The sequence below is a fragment of the Phaethon aethereus genome (assembly GCF_964289735.1).
Source record: "Phaethon aethereus genome assembly, chromosome: Z".
Taxonomy (NCBI): domain Eukaryota; kingdom Metazoa; phylum Chordata; class Aves; order Phaethontiformes; family Phaethontidae; genus Phaethon; species Phaethon aethereus.
In genome coordinates this window covers 28,760,478-28,788,305 of record NC_138577.1, presented here as the reverse complement: position 1 = coordinate 28,788,305, position 27,828 = coordinate 28,760,478, and the positions used below count along the sequence as shown (strand labels likewise).

The 27,828-nt window shown below is 37.5% G+C and overlaps 1 protein-coding gene across 1 annotated transcript in view; it reads left to right on the top strand.

The window, feature by feature from the left end:
* Positions 1–55: 55 nt before the first annotated feature.
* Positions 56–27,828, top strand: part of SV2C (synaptic vesicle glycoprotein 2C) — a gene marked incomplete at both ends in the record, with an annotated part of 77,861 nt that continues 50,088 nt past the window's right edge. Inside the window, 2 exons of the mRNA XM_082013208.1 lie at positions 56–639; positions 22,765–22,941. Coding sequence (XP_081869334.1) covers positions 56–639; positions 22,765–22,941 — 761 coding nt within the window. The remainder of the gene's footprint in view (positions 640–22,764; positions 22,942–27,828) is intronic.

Genomic DNA, 27,828 nt, shown 5'->3' with positions numbered 1-27,828 from the left:
AAACGGTGTTCAGCAGACCCTCTGCAGCATAACAGCAATCCTTCTCTGATACAAGATGGAGGAAACATACAAAGACAGGACTTCATTAGTGAAAGGGGCAAAAGATATTGCCAGAGAGGTGAAGAGGCAAGCAGTGAAAAAAGTGAATAAAGCTGTTGACAGAGCTCAGGATGGCTACACACAGAGGTCCTACAACCGATTCCAGGATGAGGAAGATGATGATGATTACTATGTCACAGGAGGAAATTACGGTGTAGAAGCTAATGATGATGAAGGATCAAGTGAAGCAACTGAAGGGCATGATGAAGATGATGAAATTTATGAAGGGGAGTATCAGGGAATCCCAAACATGGGGCAGGGCAAGGACAGCATGGTGGCCTTAGGTCAGTCTATGCGTGATGAATATAAGGATCGTCATGAACTGGAAACAGAGAGGAAAGCTGATGAAGAAGAGCTAGCACAGCAGTATGAACTGATAATACAAGAATGTGGCCATGGTCGTTTCCAGTGGGCCCTCTTCTTTGTGTTGGGAATGGCCCTAATGGCTGATGGGGTTGAAGTTTTTGTCGTTGGATTTGTCTTGCCCAGTGCTGAAACAGATATGTGCATACCCAATTCTGGATCAGGATGGCTTGGTGAGTAGAGTCTTTGCTCTGCCTTTGTGCTATTACAAGTGTTGCTTACAGTATTATGTAATATGACAAAAACTTATGCCTAAATAAGTATTTGTCAACACCAATACTTATATACACATGTTTGTATTGAATATAAATAAGGAAGCCACAAAGTGCATTAGCAGCTAATACGGATTTAATGAAGATTATAATTTTATTTTTTAGATAATTGTTTTCTTTCTCAGTCAGTGAGTATAAATAAATCACTAAAGTGGAAGACTGCACAGTAAAACTTAAGCAGAGAGGGAAACATTTTGTTCTCATATACAAGAGTAGACATACACATGAACTACTTTAAAAAAACAAAACCAAAAACAAAACCACAGTCAGAATATTGGAGTTCTGCTGTATTTATACAGGCATAATAAAGAGTAGACAATAAAACTGTCCGGCAGCATTGCCATACTGTGTGGGAGCCTTCCCTAGGGCAAGGTGGAATGCAATCTGGGAAGTGCAAGGAAAATGCTCTCTAGCCTTTTTTCTCCTTTAGTCTTTTACTCCTTTTACAGAATCATAGAAGCATTAAGGTTGGAAAAGACCTCTAAGATCATGAAGTCCAACCATCAACCCAACACCACCATGCCCACTAAACCATGTCCTGAAGTGACATGTCTACATGTCTTTTGAACACTTCCAGTGACGGTGACTCCACCGCCGCCCTGGGCAGCCTGTTCTAATGCTTGACCACTCTCTCAGTAAAGACATCCAACCTAAATGTCCCCTGGTGCAACTTGAGGCCCTTTTCTCTCGGCCTGTCACTAGTTACTTGGGAGAAGAGACCAACACCCACCTCACCACAACCCCCTTTCAGGTAGTTGTAGAGAGGGATAAGGTCACCCCTCAGCCTCCTCATCTCCAGACTAAGCAATCCCAGGGCGTGATCCCCTGGTGTCTTGCACATGCCCTGTAAGCACCCTCAAGATGAACCTCTCCATAATCTTCCCTGGTACGGAGGTCAGGCTGACAGACCTGTAGTTCCCAGGATCCTCCTTCCAGCCCTTCTTGTAGATGGGTGTCACATTGGCAAGCCTCCAGTCATCTGGGACCTCCCCTGTTAACCAAGACTGCTGATAAATGATGGAGAGTGGCTTAGCAAGCTCCTCTGCCAGTTCCCTCAGTACTCTTGGGTGGATCTCGTCAGGCCCTATAGACTTGTGGGTGTCCAGGTGGCATAGCAGGTCCTTAACTGCTTCCTCCTGGATTATGGGGAGTTTATCTGCTCTCAGTCCCAACAACTGCTCTCTAGCCATCCAAAAAGTATAATGTTTATTTTTAGTAGGGGGGACAGAAGTCAGTCAGGACAAGTGGCAGAAGATAAACATGGAGTACGCTTTTTGTGTCTGTTCAGTTGATGGGGATGGGTTGTGTCTCATCCTGTTGCCTCTTCCCTGCCATGGTGCAGCAAAAAGGCAGGCTGAGACAGCCTGGGAGCAGCAGTGCTGGGAGCAGGTCCATGCTTGCCATCCTTGGGCATGCCCAGGTGCAGCAGATAAAGCAAGGCTTTCATGGGGCAGGGCTGTAGAGAAAGGGTGTAGAGATGGTTCCCTGAGGGAGAGAGGAGGTAGGAGCCTGGGAGCTTGGAACATGGCTGTAAATGGAGTACACGTCTGTAGTTAGGCAGCTTGGGCCTGAAGGACCCAGGCTACTACAGCAAAGAAGGGCTTCTTAAAAAACATTTAGGAACCTTTGTCTTCTAGCAGTTGTACTGTTAGTTCCCTGCATCTTTACAGCACATGGTTCTGTTGCAACAGTCTCATTTTAACTTAGCTCAGTTTCCCGATGCTATTCTTTTGCTCACTATCGGTTAGAAGAGCCCTAAGACACCACATGCATCAAAATTAAATTCAGAATTTTAAATAGCACAAGGCTATTTGTGCCATTCAAATAACACAGAAGCTTTCTCAGTAGACCATTAAGCCCATGACAGGTTGGATTCCTGACATATCAATACTAGTAGTTTGGCTACATAGTGAACCGTATTTACACTCATTTGTATCTCCAAGCCTCCCTCAGTGTCAGGGGATCATGGGTGGAAATGGGAGCTGACTTCTTAGATGGCTGGGTCCTTTGAGGCATTCCTCACCATTTGATCATTTGTTGCTAAAGAATTAACATTAAGTGTAAAAGAATTTTGTAAGAAAGTATAAAGTGTGTGAAAGAATTACTCTGCCTATTTTTACAGTGCATTGATTAAACTTCTAATAAAAGAAATTAAATTATCTATGTTTTTATAGTTAAAGAGGCTGCGTGCATATAATCTGTTTGGTACTGCTTGTTTACACAAATTTAAAAACATTGTATTTGTCATGCTTGGACTTGTGAGTTTTCAGATCTACTTCTTACAGAAAGAAGGTGCATAAGCATGTCTACTCTATAGCCATTTTGGAGATCTAGAAGAAATTCAAAGAGTAGAGAGAAATAAGAGCAACCAAAAGAACCCCAAAAGGTATCCCTACATAAATGTTACTGTGTCAGTGCAGATAATAACACAGAATACATTTTATAAAAGCAGTGTATGCCCAACTTTCTTTGAATGTGATTTTGTTACCCAGTACCTGGCTGTTGAGGGCGTCTTTAATCTCTACTAATCAACTTTATAAGTCCTCTCTATTGCTGGAAAAGAAATGATGGATCTCAACCCCATTTTTTAATTACTGATAACCCTGCTTGTTTTACCACATGTACCCTCCCAACACATTGAATAGTCAAAGTTGTCTTGGTTCTCCAGGATGACAACAGTATAAGGGTAGCCACCAAATGCCTCTGCAATTAGTTCTTATGGGGTTAAGGTAGAGAACAAGGTTATGCAACATTAAGAGAGAGCTTCATGATGCTTACACATTCAGTAGCTTACTGATCCGCATGTGCAGTTCCTTCCACTTACAATAAATGTTAAACTGGGAAATTGATCTTTTAATAGTAAAGACATTCTGAACACTTTCATACTCCTGGCTTTCCTGATTGTCAAGCTATGAGTGTGGAGAACATGGCCGTAATGCTTTTTCTTTGTTACACCTGCTATATAGAATTGAAATTTGGGGGCAAATGCATTACGTTTTCTAAAAATAGTGTTTCATTTGCTTTAAGCACTACAGAGATGATTGGAATTGGGAGTGGGGAGTATTTTCCTCACAGTCGCGAGTAGCCATGAGGATTCACAGCCATCTGTTAAAGTGTGACCCATGTCAAGAAGAGGGTTGAGGATTTCCCTGTCACTAGACTTCTTATGATGCAGTCTTGAGATATACTGGAATGACTCTGTCAATGTTTAACCAAAATTCAGTACAGAAGCTGTTAAATACCTCATATATATATGTATGTGTGTGTATATATAAAAGATGCTTGCTGATAAAATTATGGAAACATCTCTGGAAAGTTTTGGTGTGCAAGCAATATATTCACATGCCTAAAATACAGAAGGTGTAATGGATAGCCCTCTATCTTCCTTTGTACTATTTGTACTAGCCTCTGTGTTGCGGTATTAACAAACAAATAATTCTATGCTAATTAAATAAACGTACAAGGCAGGAAAGAACAGAAATAAAGCAGTTTCTTTCCAAATGTGTATCAAAGGCATTGCAACATGTGGTGGTTCTGTCAGTAATTTCACATAAATGGTATTACTTGCCCATTGCTAATAGAAATATATCATGGACCACAACCTATCTGTACATAATGAATATATTGCTTATAACCAGTGTAGATATTGTTATATGCCTTGGCAGACAGCATAACCATAATTCCAGTGATACAAAATATTCACCAGGGCAGTGAGTGCTTAGTGAAAGCATTTTTATATGATCGTAAGTAGGCCCTCACAACCATGCATTTTTATTACTTTGCCCTTGTGATTTACATCATAATTACATCCTAACTGGGATCTTCCAGACAGGCATAATTTGTTTTCATTATTATAATTCCATAATCCAGAGAGCTTTAATGTTGTTAGAATACTAAAGTCATGGGACCAGTGCTAGGAGTTATAAGGTGGAATTGGTACACATGCAAAATATTTATTCTCCAGGCAATTTTCTAGACTGTTAAGAAACAGGCTGAGAACATGTTAATTTTTCATTGAAAAAGTACTCATTGACGGAGTTGTAAAAACTGACTTTTCATACATCCTGCCATCATAGTTTACTAGGGAATATGAGCTAATTAAAAGCGTATGATAATATTCATAGAGCCTCCCTGTTGCATTTTTTTTTATTTACTTGCAGCAGGACAATTTCCCAAATTCCCTTCCTATTGACCATTGTATGAGCTTGAGGTCACTCTTGATTGATCACTGGCAGCATTTCAGAGCCCATAAAGTTAAGTGATGAAAGTGCCGATCAAAATCATGAACTGGTTTCTCGATGTTTTTGAATTGAATAATAAAATAACATATTTTTTCATGCCCAAGCAGTTGTTTTATTAAAAATAGGGATGTTGACTTGCTGGAACTCCCCCAAGACTATAGTGACATGTCACTAAGTGTGAGGCAAAGCCTTCCTCTCTCTGCTCTATAACTTGGCTGTACTTGTGATCTTCTGCACATATGTGGATCCATGTTGACCTCTTTGGTTCTGGTACCAATGAGATAGGACTGTATCTTCATAAGATAGGTTGTAGGCTCAGGCCTGAACACATTGTTTTAACTCTTTTCCTGTCTGCATCTTATCCCTTTGGTTTTACGTGCAGCTCAGAACTGGACTCATTTTAGGTTAATTCTCTGGGCTCTAATTGGGTGTAATTTTCTACGTAACTTTGGTTTTAGAGATTTTTTTTCTCTATAAAACTTAAATTATGGCCTTTTCTTTCCTCAGCATCTCTGCCTCTGAAATAATGAAACATTCTTTTCCCTAAGCTAGGCAAAGCTAGCCTTTCCCAGCTATATCTGTTCAGGATGACATGCCACCACTATCTCATCACTGGTTCCACCATGGGACCTGTAAGTGCTCACCTTCACGTGCACAACCCTTGACAGCTGCACTGCTGTCACCATTGCTAGCAGTAGATACAGACTGACTCCTTCACTGGCCCATAATCCAGTCTTCATGGCCTCATTTGGCACATTTTTCACACAGTTACCTCCATCCCTTTTCTGTACTTTATCACCTCAGCACTAGAAAAAAAATCATATAAAGGTCCCAGGATTAAGTAATTATCTTCTTTAAACCCTTTTTTGCATTCATGCCAACAAAACCTGACAACTGTTTAGCCACTGGTATGCTCTGACTGCCATCCTTTCCAGAGACCAACAGTTCCTCATTGCTTCTTGATAGTCTCCCTGGCCTGTTTTGAATCTATATATCAACCGGTGTAAGAAGTTTAGACTGAATGATGTCTTCAGCATGAATAGTCTTTTTTTGTTCTATGTTACTTACTGTTGTGTTATGCAATGTGTTACCCAAGTCCTTGTTCAGGGCTCATAGGTAGTACAATAACAAACCCAGAAATAATCCTTACATGTAAAAGATATTCTCAGTTGATTAGCCATACAGACAGTTTCTATCATCTAAGACACTCACGAATCATGGTAAATCACTGGGCTGATACTACTGGTGTTGTGAATGTTGATAGCAACTAACTGCTTGCTTCAGAAATCAAAAGACTTTCTGAAACACCATGTTTAGTGTCAAATAATGCCTTAATGTAATAGCTTTCTCTATTATTAGAGTATAACAATCACATTTTGTATGATACTTGTAGGAAGAAGAGTACCAGAGGTATTAACTACATCTTTTTGGCTGAAGCAGTTTTCAGTCTGAGACAACAGGCATGCACCTACCACTTCTACACTGATTGCCAATTTGCATATTAGCTGGTTTAATGCAATGCTTCCTACATCTACACTGTCTTAAAACCTACTAAACAAACCACAACATAATTCTAATCCAGACTGTCCTCCTTCTTACATGCCGGGAAGTGCCCCCCAGAGGCTTGGTAGTTGATGCGATGTGCTTATAAACTCCGCTAAGAATACCAGATGATAAATACTGAATTCCAGCCCCCCGACGCCCCTTGAAAAAGTACTAGCTTTCCAGGTCTTTGCTACTGAATTTCATTCTAGTTTTGCACTGATCTTTTGCAACAACTTTATATTCAACCGCAAACACCTTCCATGAAACTCACCAATGACAACTTCAAGTCCTTCACCTGTGAGAGAATGACCCAAATCACTGATACAGGCTACGTACTGACCAGCTAGGTAGAAAACAGCTTTGCAGAAGAGGTTCCAGGGCTCCTAATAGGAAACAAGTTGAACATGGGTCAGCAACGCCTTGCAGCAATGAAGTGTAACGGCATTCTGGGCTGCATTGGCAAGAGTGGCCACTAAGTAGAGGGAAGTGATTATTTCTTTTCTCCACACTAGTAAGGCCACGTGTGGGTTTCTCTGTCCTGTTGTGGAGCGACCTGAAAGAAGAGATTAACAAGTTAGGGCAAATCCAGTAAAGGACCAGCAATGTGGTTAGAGGGTTGGAACACATAGCATATAAAAAGAGGCAAAAAGAACTGGGCTTGTTTAGCTTGAAGAAAAGAGCTCTAAGAGGGCACCTGTCTGTACTATTTGGTGACATAATTGGAGGACTATAGAGAAGGTGGAGTCAAATTTTTCTCAGAAAAGCACAGGAGGTCGGAAGTTGCAACCAGGGAACTTCTGGTATAACGAAGAAAGTCCACAGTGAGGCAGTCAACCATGGGGAGATATTGTACAGAGAAGCTGTCGGATCTTTTGGAGATTTTAAAAAATTGACTGAAGAAGGCCTGGAGCAACATGCTGTAGCTCTGAAGGTCGCGCTGCTTTTACCAGGAGTTTGAGCTAGAGGTGTCCTTCCCAAATAATTTTTTTTCTGATTCTAGAAATAAAAAATGGTTGTCTGTAAATGTGCAACGCTTCCAGGTTCCTATAACTTGACTAAACCTTTAAAGAAAAGAGTGTTCTGAACTCATGGGTTATACACAGACTTGCTAGTTTAAACAGAGACTACAGTCTAAATTCATTTGGGAAAGATCCTATACCTTCAGTTATTTGTTCTGCTCCTGAGTCTGGGTGGATTTTCTCTGGATCTGGCAGAAATCTAGGAGCATGCGACAAAACATCACTGTATAGAGGACTGTAGGACCTGAGTCTGAGAGGACCATTTTGTAAATACAGGCATCTACATGCCAAGAGGGACTCTCCAGCATGCTTAGGCACCTTGCTACATCACTAGAAACCTTGCACACATCCTTGGAGACATAAACATATCGACAAATCTGGAATCAAATTGTTATTCTCAGACTGCAGGTTCCCTTTTTCATGCTTGGATAGGTTTCCTTCACGTAACTTGTTGCTGAAGCAGCAAACTTCCCTTTCAGAGGATTCCTTTTGTTGTGGAGGTTCAAACTAAAATGGTCTTAAGAAAAAATTTATGTTGAGTTTTCTTTGACATTCAGTGCTTGTGATATTCCTTTGTTTTCCCACCTATTAAGTAGCTATAAATTCTCTGTGTAGGCCAGATTCCTAGAGGCATTGTGATTTGGAGGGGAGGAGAAGCTTTCTTGGCATTGTTGAACTTTTTTGAGGACTATGATTTAATAAGGAAGCTAAAGATTTTGTCTTTGCTCTAATTGATGGTTAAGGAAACATTTTATCACAAGCTTTTTCTTTTTGACAATTATAAATAAGAATACTTTTAAAGATCGAAAAAAGGCCATGAAAATGAAATACATTGATCTTAATGATCGATTAAGGTTACTTCTGTTTGTGAATTCATTAAAACTGTTTTTAACCAGCCTCATTTATGCTAGGTTATGTTACACTTGTGGCTTAGCTGAAATTCTATCTTCAGGGCTAAGTCCAGAATTCAATGACTGAAAACTAGGGAAGTATAATACTGAGCAGCTGATTTTCAGTCATTATGGTTTTCTCTTATCTACTCAATTCCAGTGATACTTAGTTTTGACAGCATGGATCCTCCATCTACTATCATGCAGAAGACAGGAACAGTTAACCATATATTTGAGACTTCTTTACTTATTAAAAAGTCCAAATTTTAATAGGTTGTCACAAAACTATCCTTACATAGCAGTGAGTAAAACTCCTTCCTGCTGCTATAAGTAGGCATTTATGTATAGCATTATTCTCTTTCACTGTTAAATATTATTATAGGACATTAGATACAGGTGAGATTTATTGTGAGTTCCTGCATAGAGTACAGTAGGACAAAGTGAGTGAGTGTCTTCTGGTTATATTCCAGTTATTAGCAAGGTATCAGAATTGTGATGATAGATCACAAGTGACATAAAATAAAGGAAAACCAGGCTTTGCTACTCTATATTTTACTGTTATGTGCAACTAGTATATCTGCTCTAATAGAACTGAAACTTCCAGGGGAAGATCTATATTTTTATCATGGAAAGCATGTTGAAATTGGTTTTTTTTAATGATTTTAGACTTCAGGGATAGAGGAAGAAGAAATTAAGTACTAATTTTGTAATGTGGACTCTTGGACATGGTATAAATTGTATTGAGGACAGCACAGATGCCAAAATATTAGGTACTTACATATGGGTCTGCGAATTACTGTACTCACAAGAAATGCATCCAGGATAAGAATGCTTAGTGAAACAATAGCAGACCTTTCAGTGTGAGGAATCTCATTGAAATAACAGTGAGAGTCCACTGCACTTACCGTTAATAGTAGTAGTAAATCTTTAGCAGTGATAGAAAGACATGGGAATAGAGCTGCAGTCATTCAAATGTGTGCTAAATATTCCTGAGATAGGTGAAAACTGGCCTCTAGGATTAACATCTTATTTGTTCAAAAGGAGATGCCAGAAATACAAATGCCGTCATGCATGCTGTTCACCTCTGGTACAGTCCAGTTCCCTTGCAATTGCATTATTAAAGTACTTCTACTGCAGTGTTTTTTTCTGCTTGCCTTCCAAACACAATTATTTGAAGGAGAAAAATTAAGAGATGGATTCTTAATGGTTCTAAGCAGCTACATTATGTGGACCAGTGGAGATGGTGGTTGTGTTTGTTGTTCTTTTCTGAGGGGAAAAAATGGACAGTGGAGAGAGTATGCAATGCAATTTTTCTCTGTTAGAAACTGGACTAAACTCTGTATCCCATGGAATATCATGGACTTATCACAAGACAGGAACTGGCAGCACAGATTTGAACCATTAATGAAAATGCAATGTATTTAGTCCTCTGCACTGTTGCAGGCTCCCATTATAAGCCAGTATTTAAGGTGGATCACAACCGCTCTTCTTTTCTGAAGATGATATTGCTCCCAAACCACTTTATTGAAGCTGGTGCTAACAGGGAGAACAATACCACCATGTCAAATGTTTTTCCTCTTTCACAGTGTTCCTGCATGCAGCTTTACTGAGGAATACACGCTATTGGACACCATTAACTTACATGTTCACTCTCTGCTTTTAAGAGGTTCACTATTTAGCCTGGGGTTAAATGTAATATTTCCCTGGCTCAATACCAGGTCATGCAGTTTCAGGCTGAGTAACACACTAAATGCAAGCCAACACGAAATGACTGCATTGCAGTTCATAGCTTGGAGCTTTGGTGTTTGTATGCATTTTCAGCACAGCCAAATGCTGATTTAACCAGCTTATCTTTTGAGAGGTCTATAAATAATTTAACACACATTACTTTTTTTAGTTAAGTGGACCTAACTACACATGTATACTTTGGAATAATCAGTTAGAGATCAATCAGTGTATGTAGAGCTAGTAAAGTACTAGGTCACTTCTTGAGCAAGACATTTGAGCAAGAATATAATATTTCTTCAAGGTTTAAGCTATGCTTGCTTCAGGTGAATTCAATGAGTACAATGGATATTGGGAAACTTGCTTTTATTTAATTAAGTCATGAAGAATACAACCTGCAAATGGGATAACGTATGTACTTATGAAGATTGCATGAGTAGCCAATAAGATATTTGTACATTTAACCAATTACAAACATGCATTAGCACCATGTGCAAATATGCCTCTACCATTTATTTGCATAGACAAAAAAAGCGAAATAATGATGTACTTGTAGTTATCATCAATCTCTGAATCCGAGACTGATTGTGTCTAAAATAGTTAAAAGTCACTGGGCTGCTTTTTTATGCACTGCAGGTTATTTTCTGGTTCTGTCTATCCCATCAGAGATCAGTGATTTTCCCATTTATGTCACACAAATTTATAATCTTACGGAAGTGGCCAAAAGAAGGAAATGCCTCCCAAAGGAAAAGCCTGAGGGCCATGGTGATTTCACACATTTAATTTGGCTGTCACCTCCACTTTTTCCTCCTTCTCTCAAATGCCATGGGATCTCTGGCTGATGATACATCACTCCTTAAATCAACATGTCAAATGGAGTTTTCCAATGAAACCAAATGTTTTAAATATGATGGTGCACTCTCTTCCAAGTTCCTGTTTGGTTAATTCTGCAACACGGTTAAGTTATGATCTGCATGCTTTCACCTATAGAAATGTTGATCTTCATTATTTGTGTATTTGTAGCTCTAATTTTGCATCTTGCATCAAATGATGAGCTATGGAATGAAGGAGAGGACATATGAGCTCCTTGCCAAGAAGAAGAAATATTTTCACAGAGAAATTGTAGTGAACTTCATTAAGACATGGAATGAACATAATTTAATGGCTCTTTGTCACAGCTGAGTAAATGTCTTCCTATGCATTTTATCCATGGATTCAATCAATCAAGGATTTTGGAACCTTTCAAAGTTTGACTTGTCATTTTGTCTTATACTATCAGTATTCCAAAGAATTGGAAGAAAAATGTATATTGTGATAGATACAGTTTGAAAAAACTACTTGTTCCAGACCTTTGGCTTGTTTAAGGGAATGCCAGTGCTGAAAAGTGTGGAACACAATTTTTTAATCTACTCTGACTGCATTTTACAGCAGATGTAATTCTTTCCTTGTGATGGGTACATCTATTCTCACCTGGTTCCCTTGTTTGAAGTACCGGTTTGGTATTGTTTCAAATATATTGAATATCACTACTTTCATAGATGATGCAGAATCAAAATCACTATACTGTACAAGTATATGTACTTAAATGAAGGAATTCTACTGAGTTAGTGCTACAATAGATACATGAATATGACATATGTACATTTCTTAAACTATTCGTGCAAAAACTTGTTTAACAGCTATAGTGACAGTTAACAGTTTGTCCAGGACACTGTTATTTACTGACATTTATAGTACAGTTTATTTTTTCATTTATTCTTACCCATCTTTCAACACTTTGTTGGCCCTATGCAGAATGGGAAGGCTTGCTAGGAGGCAATGATATAAATGTTTTGCCGTTTCATGTACTACAACAAAATAACAAGCCACAGGAGTCCAGGAGGAATTACTCACAGATTTATTATGTGACTGGAACTGTGGGTGATTTAGGGAAGTTCTGTCCATATTTTGCTTTTTTTATTGAAGAATTGCAGATTTTACACCCAGGCCAACTCTACCTACTATTTGAACTTCTAGATAGCAAGAGAATAAACTAGTCTTTTTCCAACCACTAACTACAGTTCATATTGTACAGAATGTTGTTCCCTGGCTCTCTTAAACCTCTTTTAAGCAACATCTACCATCTTTGTTCCAGCTAGTGGAAACAAAACCAAGAGTTTTTGATGACACATTACATATGTCAAGTTATTCTAGCTTTTCTTAACAAGTAAACTTTTCTCAGGATAAATATGTGATGGACAAAGTGTCTTCAAAAACTCACAGAAACCCATTTATCAGGCAGACAGATCTTTTTCTCTGACTTTTTTGGGGTATTGTGGAGGATTGGGAGAGCAATGCAAAGCAGGAAAATTAAGAAAATGGTGTAAAGTGACACTGGCTTCACATCCGTAGTGTTAAAAAAAGTGTACATTCTCAAGGATATGCAAAGGGGCCCCATTTGCAAATTTCTTCAGGTCATGTTCGGTGGACTGAAATCTTTTGCTGTATACTGGTTAGCAGTGGAGAGCCTCATATGAAGTTGAGGGAATATGGATGAACATAATCCATGTGATGCATGACTCCCTATTGTGCTGTGAATTGCTTTTGTCTGGCATTTGTCAAACCTGCTCATTTTCACAGAGCACAAATATTTTCCTAATCCACTAGAATTCAGGGCAATTTTCAAGGTTGGTTCTGAAGTTGCCACTAGGAAGTCTTGTTAACTGGAGATCATGAACAGATAGATACAGTCATCTAAATAATTTTCCATTTAGAGATTATAACAGTGCCTCCTGGCACTATTGTAAATAAGTAATTAAAAAGCCTGTTTAGCATCACCAGCACCTGCAGGTATATTGGCACCATATAGATGATTATTCTGATCTGTTATTCTTCATTCTGACATTGGATTAGTTAATCTATTTCATTGACTCTAAATGGGAAAGCAAAAAGAAGATGTGGGACAATTAGCAGCAGAAGTTTCCTTTTTAACTTGTATGCTGTTGTGTGCTAGGTGAGGTAGACCAGGCACTTTGGGAGATGTGTGAGTTTCAGAGCCTTATTAATCTTAGTAACCTGTTCCTAACGAGGTTAGGCCTAATTGAATACCTTTTTCTGAAACCAGTGGAAGGTCTTTGGGTTTTTTTGGTTTTTAATTTTTTTTTTTTTTTTAGCATAATTTCTCTTCCCCCACCCTTTCACTTCATTGGAATAAAGGTGGTAACAGCCACTCTTTTGATGAAGAAAAAAAAAATTCCTCCCATGTACAAGGAGGGGAGTTTACACAGTACCAGAATATAGTTACAGTAAGGAGAGTTAATAGCTGATTAAACACTGAAGAAATTATCAGGTCTTAGCTTTCATATTGTACAGATACCTCTACTAGGAGCATAATTTTATTAATTAGTTCTTAGTATCATGTGCTTTGATTTGCTGAGCTGGATGCATCTGTTATTAATGTAGGTGTATATATACTTCAGGCTTTTCGTTTAAATTCAGCACTAATTAATTTTGGTGATGTTCATGGCCTCTGCTATCTTTTGAGTCAGAAGCAGGACGAGGCAAATAACAAATTAACATTCAGGCAATAAAACATGTAGCCAAAATGAACAGTTTTGATACGAAATGAGATTATTAATGTAGATGACTGCATGGGCAATTTAAAGCTTTAGTGAAATATGTTTTTTTCTTTGAAACTTAATTAATCCTAGCACACTGGTCAGTGCTATGCACTTTTCAATCATATGCAGCATTTATAATCATTCTGATTCTCAGGATTGTCATGGAAGTGCACTTCAAATTGCAAAGTCACAGCAATTTCTGGCATGACAGGGTCAATTCAGAGCTGGGCAAAGAGTGCATTGAATTTAAGCATCTAAATCTGAGAGTAGAAAAATCCCGAGGAACCTCTGCAGTTGCAGTGGAAGAAAACAGGAATTAGGAGTACTAGGACAGCTTAGCTAGGCGTGTTTTATCCGAAGCTTGTCTGTTAGGATTTTCGTGCCAATGCCAGAGGGAACTGTTGGATCAAAGGAGAAGGTAGTGTGAAAATAGTATGTTCTGTGATAACACCTAGGGAATCTGCCAACAGCTTCACGTCATCACCTGGGATTACCTGAGTTTTTTATAAAGTCTGTGCTCTATATATTGCATATTGATAACAACCATCTTGTAAAAGCATTGTTTATATGGGAAGAAATACCACATATTGGCTGGCTCTTACAGCCCTGTGTTGCTAAATTTGAATGCTGGTGTGGTCTTTTTCTCTATAATGCACTGTTCATTTAGCTAGCAGTATGAAATAGCAGTGTCCTGCTCTTTGCTGCAGTAATCGCTACCAGTATTCAGTTTGTAAATGACTCTAATAAAGAAAATGGAATAAAGCTGATAATTTTTTTAAATTCTGAGAAATCTGTTATAGAATTAAAAAAAAATGATGCTGGTATCTGGTAGAAGAGGTCACTTTTTTTAAAGACTTAGTTATTGACACGATAACGTTCTTAAAGCGAAAGTGATGATGGCAATGTACTGCAAAGGTACCAGTTTAAAATATTCTCTATTTTGCTGCCTTATCAGAAAATACAGCTGTGAAGAAAATTCCCCGTCATAGCAAGTAATCTATTACCTGTCATAATCTCTGCAGTTACTGAGCTGCTTCTATGCATTTATTAATCTAATTTGGTTCTGAGGAAAAGCAGGAGCAGTTATTCCTTTTGTTATTACACTGTTTCAATTAAAATAATATCTGAGTACACAGGAAACTCATCTGTTAAGACAGTGTATTATTTCATTAGTAAAAAAACATGTATCAGCACACCTGCTTGTCTAAATTTTAGATATATTATGAGGTGAATGTCCCTAGAACTGTAAGGAGAGATAATAGCATACAGACTCTTAAAGCAAGAAAATATTTTGTTTTTCAAAATGAACTGATAATGTAAAAGTCCAGAACTAAATAACCTTGTTCCGCACTTAATACATAAACCAGAATTAGTCTCATTATCTCAATGAAATGAAACATGGAGGCAAAATTCCGGTTGGAATTAAATTGAGCCTTATACCACAAACACTTCAGGTTGTAAATCTCACACCTGAGGTACAGAAAAGAAATCGAAAGTAGACATATTAGGTACATAAATGTAATAAAAGCATGCCAGAGGAAACTAAAAAGTTAAGTAATACCCGAATAAAATTAGTGCAAATGATTGTTGTGGAACCCGTTGACTTTCACGTGGGTGGCATTTCTGTTACAGCACTTGAAAAGCTTTGGTCAAACTTTTTCAGCTATGGGTTTTCATCTCTGGAATTTATCTCAGGGTGGACACACACACTAGAGTAGATTCATGATTTGTAAATATATGCAAGTTGTTTACCTGGAAAAAAATATTGGTTGGGTTTTTTTTTAATTTCATGAAGAGGACAGAACTGTTCTCACTTCAACTTTCCTCCCAAGAAAAAAAAATTTTCTTCCTGGCTCATCTTTGACCTTTTCAGAGCACAGCTGGGGGATGAGTTTGGGTAGCCCTGCCATGAGACCATTTGCACTTACAGTTTCAAAGTTAAATTAAGACAAATATATTGTAGGTATTAGTTGGTCTAAAGTTTTCTTTACCTAAAATTTTGTATTCTCAAATTTTGTCTTGCACTGGATGCTTTCTGCTTTTCCGAGTACGCCGTAAGTCCCATTCACTTAAATTCAGCTGTCTTCCAACTATCTTGTAGGTTCCATAGTGGGCTTCTACATCTACTTCCCATTTTGAGTTCAGTTGTCTGGCAAATTTGGACTTGATACTTTCAAAAAGGAAAAAAATATGGAAAAAAAGTGAGGGGTTGTGTTTTTTTTAATTTTCACTTAATATTTTGTTCTTTTTCTAGGCTTTATCTTTGTTTTGTATTTGTGAGACTTCTCTTTAGAAGTACAGTACTTGGCTACCAAATGACAGTTTTTCTTTGATTAAATCAATCATCAAATTATTCCTGCCATACTATGACAAACCTGTATTGTTTGAGTTGCTTGTGTTGCTGGTCGTGTTTTTTCCCTTATTATCTTAAAGATCGCAAATAGTTTCTCACATAGAACTGCTGAATTTCTTGCCGTTTCATTTTCCTATCTGTGCTGGTCAGATGAGTATGATCTTGCTTTTGCTTAGCTTTGCTTTCAGTTCCATTTTGCTGACTTTCATGGTTGAGTTCCTCTATCAAATATTGCAGTTCATCAGTATTGTCTGAGAACAGCATCATTTTGTCTGAGAACCAGATACAGTTCACTTGATTTCTATTTGTGTGATGAATTGGTATCAGATTGAATGTCATCAGATATTTTGCAGGTATGTTTGAAAGTGGTATAAGGAGGTGCTTGTTTTCTTTTTCTGTTGATAGAGCAGACAATTTATTGTATTGTTTTTATTTGATTTGAGCTATGAATTATATGCTATGGATTTTTGATAGCCTTTACATCAGAGCATTTCCCCGAGTTGTTTTCCTATGCAAATACTAGAGAAACTGATTTTAGAAATTAGTAAATGTTTTTTAAAACTTGTTCTGGATTGAATCTGATTGATTTAGTCTCCTTCCCTTCATGAAATCATTAATGTTTCTGTATTGCTCAGCATGCTTCAGAAGAGGACATGAGTTGTCTTTTTTTCACTGATCTCACTGGGATTCACTATGTTCCTTCATCTCAATGAGTGTGAATTTATATCTTTCTTTAGTTATTATGGAGATAAAATTGTCCTTTTTTACCAGCTGTGAAGGATATCCAGAACGTCTTGTGCACTATACAGCTAAAAAAATATACAAAACTAAAATGGTCTGTCATGCGAAGACTTGTCCCTTTGGAATTATTACTATTAGAGAGCTAAGCATACAGATTAGTCATCTCCAAGTCACACTCGAAAGTCCAAGAATCTCTGCAGTGTGATAGACACTGTACAAACTTTTATATTGAGACTGAAGAGCTTCAGCATTCATTTTAAAATAGCTTTATACCTTTCATGTATTCAAACAGATAAACCCTATTACTATGATTGCTAAGAAGAATTCTAATAACATAACAGTAACTAAAACTTGACTGTTTGTAAATATATATCAAGCAGAAGAGCAAAAATCTTCAAAACAAATGTGTAATTAAGCATCTACATTAGAGAGTATGAAATTGCAGATTGAAGCCTGTCTGCAGCTGTCCTGAAAGGGAATGCAGGAGGAGTGGATTAGTCTGAAGAGTATTAATAGAAGAGGAGCCTGATATGCTGTGGCATTTGGGGATTTGCATATATTGAATATTATTAGGTAAGAGCAATCATTTAACATCTGAAATTAAGACACACAATTATTGCTGTGGGAAATAGCTAGCATTTAGATAAAGGAAATTCACGACTTGAGAAGTCTTGAACTTGCAAAGACTCATGCAAAATTTTAATTTTAGTTAATATGGTAGCTGGCTTACATGTTTGTTGGAAAACAGCACCCATCAACTTTTTTGCTGAACAATAAATGTTTTACTACTTTCACCACTTAGATCTACACCTTAGAAATTGACAATTCCACAAATGGTCGTTCCACCACCTCGATCACTCTTTAGAGAAAAGAAGAAATAGTTGTTACAGAGGAATAGTAGTTTGTGGCAGTTATGTAAGAATGTTGGAGCATTAGTACCAACAGGAGGTACTGAGGAGGTGAATGGCATCATATAACTAGAAAGAACTGAAGATCCAATATTCTGACTGCACAGATGGTTTTAGACATCCAAAGACAGTGGCTTTAAAAAATTGAGTTCTTTTGCCAATTCTGGAGTTATTGCAGCTTTCTTATATTTATTGTCTTAATGGAAAAGTGTTTGCTTTAATTATCTCCTATTGTAAACAGTTAATTAGACATTATATTTGACTGAAGTCAGTTGCTGCATGGGTTGCGATTCTTTTCAAAGTTTTTTCTGATCAAAGAAACTAATAACAGATTATAATTCAGTATAGTTCTGAAAGAGATAATCTTTAGACTCTGAATGTGCTGTTTATCAGGGTTAAAACAAAGATAAATCTGGATATTGTTACTCATTACGCTACTTACAGGCATTGGAGTTCTTCACTATGAACTATTATATTCTAAACAATAGCATATGGGAAGATACTAGTACAATTAAATAAAATACTGATTAAATTACAGTATAATTATTATGAAAGGAGTTTTTCTCCTCTTGGAGCTGTCTTAGGACCACATTTATAATCCCATTTTCTAAATATAAATAATATTTCAATCTTATTTTTAGAGTATTTTTTTTAATTAGGGTATTTTTTTCACTTATATGAAATGCATTCCTCAGACAAATGACCTAAACAATACCAGAGAAAAAAACCAACTTCAGGCTAGCTTTATGTCTACTTTATAATAAGTGTGTTAAAGCAAAAGATGACCATCAGTGAGTCCCATAGCCAGAGTCTCTCTGTTGCAACAAAGTCTGACTTTACATACATTGCTTTATTTTCTCCAAGTGAAGTGTATAATTATGGACCAATTTCTCAGAAGGGTTTGGCTATCATTTAGACACCAGGCTATGAATTGCAACAGATAGTGGCAAGTAATGAAGTCATGGCAGCACAAGGAGTAAAATACTGTTTAACTGAATCTCAGTGACCAATCACGCATGTATTCTTATCCCATTGCTTAAATTGCCCATAACTAGCATTTGGATACCAAAGGAGTTCTTGGTCAGCTGCTTTGTAAGGTTAAGCTGTTACGACCAACCTCAAAGATGCTGTGTGCACATCCATTTGAAAAATACCTAGCATCATGGTAGCCAAAGTGTGTGCATGGTGTAAATCAGTTCCAGACTTGGGTCCTCTCATCTGAAAAGGATGAAAGCATGTATTTTGTACATTTGTACAATGGGGAAAATCATTGAAGTATATGTAGAATTTCCCCTGAGAAAATACAGGTTGTTAAAACTTGGTAAAAGAACAATAGAAGAGAATATTCATTTTAGCATGTCCTGAGTTTCTTTCCAGCTGCCATTTGGCTCTTCTCAGTGCTCTTCCACCAACTGACAGCGTTTGAGGTTACACCTTACTTTATGGGGAAAATTGAAGTCTTGTCTTAGTGATACCTTTAATAGTCTTTGTATTTTAAAATAAACTTTAATCTAAAAAAATATGTTTCCAGGATCATGCTGAATGCCAAATCAGTGTGTGACTTGTGCTATATAAGCTGACTTCTTTAGCAGCACAAGTGTTCTGTACTAAAAAAGTAAAAGAAAAGCAGCCCATTTTGTGATCAGTAGTAGCGCTCAAAAAGAGAATACTACCATCAGGATGAGATGCTAAATTAAAATCTGTATACATATATGCACATCCATACAATTATTGTTTTGATGACCAATTTTTAAAGGTAATGAGAAAAGGGAGCAAGGTCTGACCAACAACAGGATATTTAATTTTTATATATATAAATTTATGCAAAATGTAATATATGATTTATGGAAAGTGTACAAAATTTATTCTGTTTTCTTCATGAGATTTATGTTCTGACCAGTGGCATGGCTTAACAAACAGGAGCTACAAAGATTGAAAAGGAAGGGATGATGAAGGGTAAAATGATAATCTGATGTCATTGGTTGGTTGCATTTGTTAGGTGGTTGTTCAGCTATTTTAACTGTTCATAGTTAGAGTTCTCCTTTGCCATTTGTCACTTCTATGACATTGTGAATATTGCTGCAGGGGGGGAAGGATCTTAAGGAATGATTTGAAAGTTGAGAGGAAGGGGGCTTTCTTTATGGGCTGCAGGCAGGGTTATGTTCTGTATAGAGAAACACAGAAAATATGAAAAAGAAGACAGACAGAAAAATACACTTGATACAGGTATCATTGGTAGCTGCAGTAGGTTCAGGATGAGAGACAGGTGGCTCTTTGGTGGGGGAGAGGGTTTGTGGTGGGTCTGCAAGGCAATTAGGAAAAAATCTGAAGTTAATATAATGGGAAAGAATAAGCTAATGGTGCAGCTCAGGGAAAAGCTTATTTATAGCCGTTTATTGATGGGAGGAGAATATTAATTTTAGCAGCATCTTTTGAATGCTCTTCAGGAGAATTATATGGGTATAAGAGAGGCCAAAGCACAGTACAATGACCAAAGGACTTGTCATCAGAAAGCAAGGTTAACATTTTTAAACTCTCAAGGCTTGGAAACTTTTTTCTTTCGTCATTCATAGTGCTTTGATATTTCTGTGCATCACAAGAAAGTAGTTGCTTGGTAAAATAAAGATTATTTGCATAAAATATTTCAAAGTTATCTATGTAAAGAAATACAAAACAATTTGATTGGTCTTCTCTGAGTATTTCTAATATTTGAGTGTTGACTGGGAAAGCCCAACGTTTATGTGTGAAAGAAAAATTAACCATTTAATTTGGCTCTTTAAAATCAGTCTGCTGGCAATGCAACTATTTTAAACTATTTTTGCTAAGTTCTTTCAACTAATATTGACAAGCAAGCACCAGCTCTGCTGGATGGAGTTTCCACACTGCTTGTGAGTACTGGTCTACCTGCACCATGGTACAGTAACCTTGCCCACAGAAGAGATCTTTCTTAAAGCAGTTGAGCAAATATGGTAAGCCACTCAACAAGCTTCATCTCTTTAGGACCAGAAAATGTACGAGCTGTGTGTGCATTCTTGGGGCAATCTCAATTATTGGAATAAAAATTTCCGATCAGAATGAAGGAGCTACCTGATAAAGGTCTGTTGCTAAACACCTCTAAACCAACAAGAATATTGTAGTGTCTGTGTCCTTCCTGGACTAAGATGAAAGAGAACAAAGATATATTAGGAATTCTGCAAATTCTGGACTTACCTACTTTCTCATTAATATCCTTTGGTGAAAGACCAAGATCCCAGTAGTAGCTAGATGTCCATTGACAAAAGTTTTTTTGAGAAGACATTTAACTGTTGTTCTTAAAGAGGTTGTTGGTCTTGCTTACGTAAAGAGATAGTTAATGATTCTGTCATGAGCAGCAATGGATTTGTCATCTTGTCCTGAGGGCCTCATGGAGAAGGCCTAGAAATATCCTGTTCTTATTTTGGGTTGGCTGAAAAGGCAGCTGCAGAAAAGTCTGATTTGCTAGTATTGGGTTACAATCTGTGGCAAAGAGCCTTGATAAAAACAGCATACACACCTAACCAAAATTTAACTAACTTGCTAAAACACATTTAACACAGTGTGTGTTCTATCAAATGTTTTAAAACAGTATCTCATAAGGAAGCAGCAGTGGAAACTACTTGTACAGAACATGAAGGGGAACAGGGACATTTTGGGGTGCATGAGACCCTGCAGGTATCAGCACTTCAGATGTTAACATCTGGAATTCCAAGCATGAAAATACTGATGAGTGACCTCTATGTTAATATGCAGTTAATGAAGACCAAGCACTTAGGTATTTCTTTCAGCTTTCCCTTCCAGCTACCTTCTGCAGGACAGAGGTGTTTCTTTGGGAGACCAGAATTTTATACAACAGCGATTAAAACCCAGCAGAGCTGCTGGGGCATTTGTCCCTTCCTGTGGCTGATCGAGAAGAGACACAGGACAAGGATTGCTAGTATTTTAGCTGCTTCCAGCTACTTTATAGTTCATTCCTGCTCTGTAGTAGATGTATAAGATGGTAGCAACTGCTAGGTAGATAAAACCCAATCTGGGAAGTTCAACAAGAAAGTAGGTGGAAAAAGAGTAATACATGTATCAAACAAAATAAAAATCTGGTTGGTTCTGTCTAAAGCTTGGCAACTACTTTTTCTTCTGACAGTCTGCTCAGTGTGTTGTGCACCTTCGCCAAATGTCCCACAGAAGGTTTGTCCCTGGAAAGGAAATAATGTGTAGTATGCTAAGATGTGAATGGCCAGAGTGTTAAATATTTCAACTTACCTTTCTTTGGAAAGTACTTCACCTTGAAAACACTAACGCAAAAAAAAAAAAAAAAAAAAAATCACCCCAAAATAACTTTTCCCTATGTCATTTTAATGTATGTAGCTAAACTGTAGTGTATCTGTTCAAAATTCTTTGAAAGAGAACAACCCCAAAGCATTCCAGAGCTTTTCCGTATACAAGACAGTGCCTTTTAAATAAAGCAGTACACTGGAAGTAGGGGAAAAAAACCCAACAATCAAGCTGGACATCTTTGATTCTATAGATCTCAGATGGAAAGTGTCTGTTTCATAATCAGTTTCCTTTAGACTTAGCACATCTTACTCCCAGTGATAATCCCCTACAGGACTGCTTATAGTCTAGAAATGTTCTTGTTTCTGTAGGGGAAGTTACAATTTTTTGCAGTATTTAACATAAATACAGTTTATCACTGAGGAAATAGTGGCATTCTTTTTCCCATTCAGTCTTATTTGCCTGTTATTTAATTGTTTTAGCTAGAGGCACTTTGTTTAATAGTTATATTAAGCTTCAGTATGTCTGGTAACAAGTATGGAATCTATTCTCCCTAGGGACATTTGCAAATCTATGCATATAATTTCTATTCACTGTGAAAGGAGAAATTAATCGCTATACTGTTTGTTTCATAAGTATAGAAGATCAACTATTTTTGGTGTGGTCAATTGTGGTCAGTTATGTAGCTCATAAAACATCTTTTTTTTGTGTGTTGCAGGTAGCATAGTGTACCTTGGGATGATGGTGGGGGCATTCTTCTGGGGAGGCTTGGCAGACAAGGTGGGAAGGAGACAGTCACTCCTGATATGCATGTCTGTCAATGGATTTTTTGCCTTCCTTTCATCATTTGTCCAGGGCTATGGCTTCTTCCTCTTCTGTCGCTTGTTTTCTGGATTTGGGTAAGCTCCTCTGGTTTTCTTCATTTAAATAATTCTGTGCGTTAATAAAACTTTCCTGTTTGAAAAAGCACATTATTTAATGTCAAAATATAGTCTGTATCAATTAAGAATTAAACAAGATAGCTACAACACTCCTAACTAAAAACCTGAAGGGGGAAGAATAATGACTTTAGGGAAAAGACGCAGACTGCAAATTGTGAGATTGAATTCTGTTCTTATTTTGCAACAGACTTGCTTTGTGAACTTGATCAACTTGCTTAACTCTTTTATGCCTCACCTTCTCTATGTATTGCTTGTTCAGTCAGCAAAACATTACCCTCCTCACAGGCGTACTGTAAGATTTCAGTAATATTTGTAAAGTTTCTAATGTCTTTCTGTGCATAATATTGTTTATAATACCATTGCAGTCAAGATTGTCAAATTCAAAATGGGGCCCTACGGTGTGCCAAATGTTATTGCTCTCTCCAGAGAATGGTGGTTGTGGCCCTGTATTTGATTTACTTTTCATTTAAATAACTTCTCCGTTGTTGGAAAGGTTTAAGATATCGGTAATGGTCGATTAAGTTTATCATTTTAAACCTACATGAGAAGAGATTGAGATACACAAGTAAATTACTGTAAGAAAGCTTCTACCTTTACTGCACCCTTGGATAATAAAGAGCGCTGCTCTGCAGAGCAGTTAGCTTAACACTTCTGGTAATTGCTTGATTCAGATCAAAACTCCCAGTTACAATTCCCATTCAGGCCACTATCAATCTTTAGGATGCTGAACAGGCAGGAGCTGGTGAGAGCTCAGTATGCTCAGCCTTGCACATGAAGTCCACTGCCTGTATGGTTTGTTGACTGTAGTTCATGTAGCCTTGGTGCACTAACACTCTTGTGTGATGTTTGCAGTTTTAGAAGCCCTTTGAACTGGTCTGAAGTAGGGTAGGGCTGGACACTTGTACCAAAAAGAAATTGCCATAGCACTACGTACTATTAAACTGATTTAGGAAAGGGAATTGGAAGGGCAGTGGGAAAGAGGAAGGACATGTGAGGAGTCCTCTTGCTAGAAGAATCTCCTTAGTCTGTCACCAAATTGTCAGATATGACTCTAAAAGACATCAAAAGGAAATGGCAACAGTTCTAATTCTTTAAAAAAAACTTACAAAAACAAAACAAAAAATCCCATCCAGCTTCTTCACGTGTTTTTCATATCATAGGTCACTGTCTGTTCTAGGTGCTCTGTTTTGTCTCTCCATAGAGAAACATTGATCATGTTGCATGACACTGTCACTTTTCCATGATCCTGTCAAAGTTCAGAAACTTCTTGTATTGCTGCTTAGCCTGCCCAGTTCATGAGGGTGGTACTGGACCCTTGTGCCACAAAGTTTTTCTTTTGTTGGATGTATTTATGAAACTGTTGGCTTTCACCCAGATTGTCCCTTTTTGGGGCATATGGCAAAATATGTATTTTTAATGCCTCATGCCAAACTTGCCTGGAGGGTGTCCTCCACACCTGTAGCAGTAGCTTTATGGATGGTAGATGAGTATATACCCTGAGATAGATGAGGTAAAAAAATTATATAGATTCCCTGGATTGTGAACCATTTTCCATTGTGTGCCCTGCTTGTGATGAACAGTCTTTGAAAGAGCAAGCCCTTCGTAACTGTATCTTACACCTCTGTGTGGGTCCCCACTATGTCCAAAGTCCTCCTACCTCATCTTTGGCAGCTGCATGAGTAGATGATAGATAATTTGCCACCATGTACTACATTTTTAACACACACCCCAAACAAACAAAAAACAAGACAGCATGAGCTGCAGAGTCATTCCTCATAGCAATTACTCCAGAGAAAAATTCATGACTGGCTCAGGTTTGCTGTTTTCTTCAAAGACCTGATTTCTCCCCACAGTAACCTCCGTCAGCTGGTATCAGATTTTCATCGGAAAAGCCACGAGGTTTCTAGAACTGAATCTGTGCTTCATACTCTCAAGATGAGGGAAAGCTCTTCCTTTTTCTGTTTTCACTGTTTGCTTGTGATGACACAATTTTTACACCAGAGTTTTCGTGTTTGGAGCCCTTCTTTTTCATCTGCTCACTCGCTCTTGGAGAAGGCTCACTTTTACTTAAAAGCAATATTCTAGATGGTATTTGTGTCACATCTGCCTTTCCTCTGTTTTTTGGTCACGTTTTGGATATCATCTTCTGTTGAGGGCAGCTGTAACTGCAACAGACACATCATATGCCAAGCACCATGAGAGAAGGGAGAGGCTAGAACGTTCCAGCTGCAGAGGCAGCGAAGTAAAATTTTTTAAATATCTGAGCACAAATATACCCACTGTTAGAGCATACATGTTACAGGTCTCTGTTTCCAGATACTTTGCATCAGCTGCTGTGCTAGAAGGCGAACTCTTTTTGGCATCGCTCATTGAAGAACTCCCAAGTATTTGCACCCGCTTTGAGGCCGTATCTTCTTGCGATATGACAGGACATTTGCTTAAAGGGTTTGAATTTAGTCTTGAACATTTATTGCATTTTTTACTACACCACATGTCTTGCTTGAAAAAGAAGTTGTGTCAGTTGAATAAGAATAGAAATTCAATTTCATTTCTCTTTATAATCTCTCCTCGTTTTAGAGGTCCTTTCTCTCGACAGTAGATGTCACTTCCCTTTTCTTACTGAGAGACACTGAATATATATCTCTGTTATGAAGGGAAGAGTCTTTGTTCCAGTACTTTTGTGTGAAGAGCCCAAATACGAAACAGGAATAACTTTAAGCAAAGAACAGAATTATATGTTTTAAAGGCAAAATAGTATTGTTGCTCAGATTGGAGAAGAGCTTTCTGAAAGAGCACAGAGTTATCTGGACAATTTAATGTAATTAAAAGTCAATAAAATATTAAGTATTCAAAAGATATGAAATCATTTAGGTGTATAGAGTTTAAACTGGTCTGTTATCTTCTAGGTAATATAAAAACTAGATTAAGAAGCATGAAAAATAAAACCAGTATCTAATAGAAGATTTTCTTTATAAAAAATACTATAAAACAGGTTCTTCTCACATTCTCTTGCAGTCAAAATGTGTTTATAGAAGTAAACTGCTCAGGGAGAAAAATCTCTTCTGAAAAATGTAAAACTAGTAAAAATTTAGCATGTAAAAACGTGATTTGGAATACCAAACATTATAAATAATATTAAGATATTGCTGGGTAGAGGGCATTAAGGGATATGAAAATCTGAAAGGTGAACTTAAGCTAGTGAAAAGAATAAAGAAATGTTGGACAGTCTGCAAAATCTTATCCTTTTATGGAAAATAATATCATAACTGTGATTCTTCCATTGATTAATCCAAAATCAAAACTCAAAAGGAAATTGAATCCAAAAGCCTGATAAAGATCTAGGAGGGCTTTTGACATGGCTTCCTACCAAGTAAAAAGACCTACACAAGAAACTGTGAGCTGTACCCATCATTAGTCACTGCGGGAATGTGCGAAGATTTATCATCAAAAAGCACCTTGTTACATCTGTCTTTGAAATTTTCAAAGGAAGGTTTCTCTAATACCAGAACATGACTCATAACATTGCTGCTAACTTGAATGGAACTGGAGTTGTTGCTTATTCAACACTGACACTGTGAAGTATTATTCTCAGCTAGAGAATTTTATCTAACCTCTACAAAAAAAAAATTGTATTTATTTAATCTAAGCTATTGGTTTACTATTTTGTATACTTTTAGATAATTTTAGATGCAGTTGTTCTAAGTATAACAACTCAATTTAGAAAAAGGTGCTTAAAAGTGTGCTCATGTATTTGTATTATCCCAGCAAATTTCATTTTGGTTGCTTCGAAATAACCAAATGTGATACAATTTGGGAAAATGTATCATGATTACCCAGCCCAAGTGTTATTTCTAAAACTAATCAAAGTTTTTATGCATAAAAGCTAGCTGAAATAAATATACTGAGATGAACTACAGTTTAGAAATTCTTTAGATAACCTCATATGTTTGCTCCCAGATGAAACTGATTTTTTTTAATGAGCAAAGTAAAAAAAAATGCTAAATAAATGTGTTCTATTTTACAAACCTGACATTATGTCCAGACTACAGAGATTTCTTCTAATTTGCCAAAATTGCCAGTTTGGCCAAATTTCTTCTCCAAACCCTCAGAAATACTAGGAAATACAGCTTAGATGTGGTTAACTTAGGTAACTAAAAGCTATTAAGAAGCCTTTTCCCTGCCCATTGCCCCTTGTGAATGAGAGTCTCTTGAGATGTACTATCATATAGTGCTTCTTTTCCAGAAGACTTTATACTATACATCATTAAATCTGACACTCACCTTCAGACAGCTTGCTTAACCCTTCCTCAGAAAATACCTCTACAGCTACCTGCAGTACTCCTTCCACATTACTGGCATCTACCAAAGAGTGCTGGTGTAGTAGCGCTGAAATCATCATTTAGATCTTTTCTCAAGTCCTTCACAGTCTTGTGAGGAATCAGCAGTTAGCAAAAATCCAAATCTGTGGATGAAGTTTCTTGTCACTAGCAGTTTTGAGGTGATTGCCTGTGCAAATTCACCCACGCTGACTTTTACCACTGCTTTATACATTATGTGTAGTGTTGTATACCGTCCTTCTCTTAATGGCCAAGACTGGAAGGATATGCAAGCAGTCCATATGCATAACAACTGTAAAAGTGTTCCGGCAGAGATATGGACCATGTGGACATTGCACAAGATGGCTAGCCTACACAAGGAGTTGTCTTCAGGAACCTCAGATCTAGATAACCAGGCTGCTTTTATAATTGTGTGTCATCAGTATTTAGTATCATGTTGTATTCATCTTTTACCTCTTCATACCCACTTGCTCCACTTCTTTCTCATGGAACACCTTGTGTCCTCTCA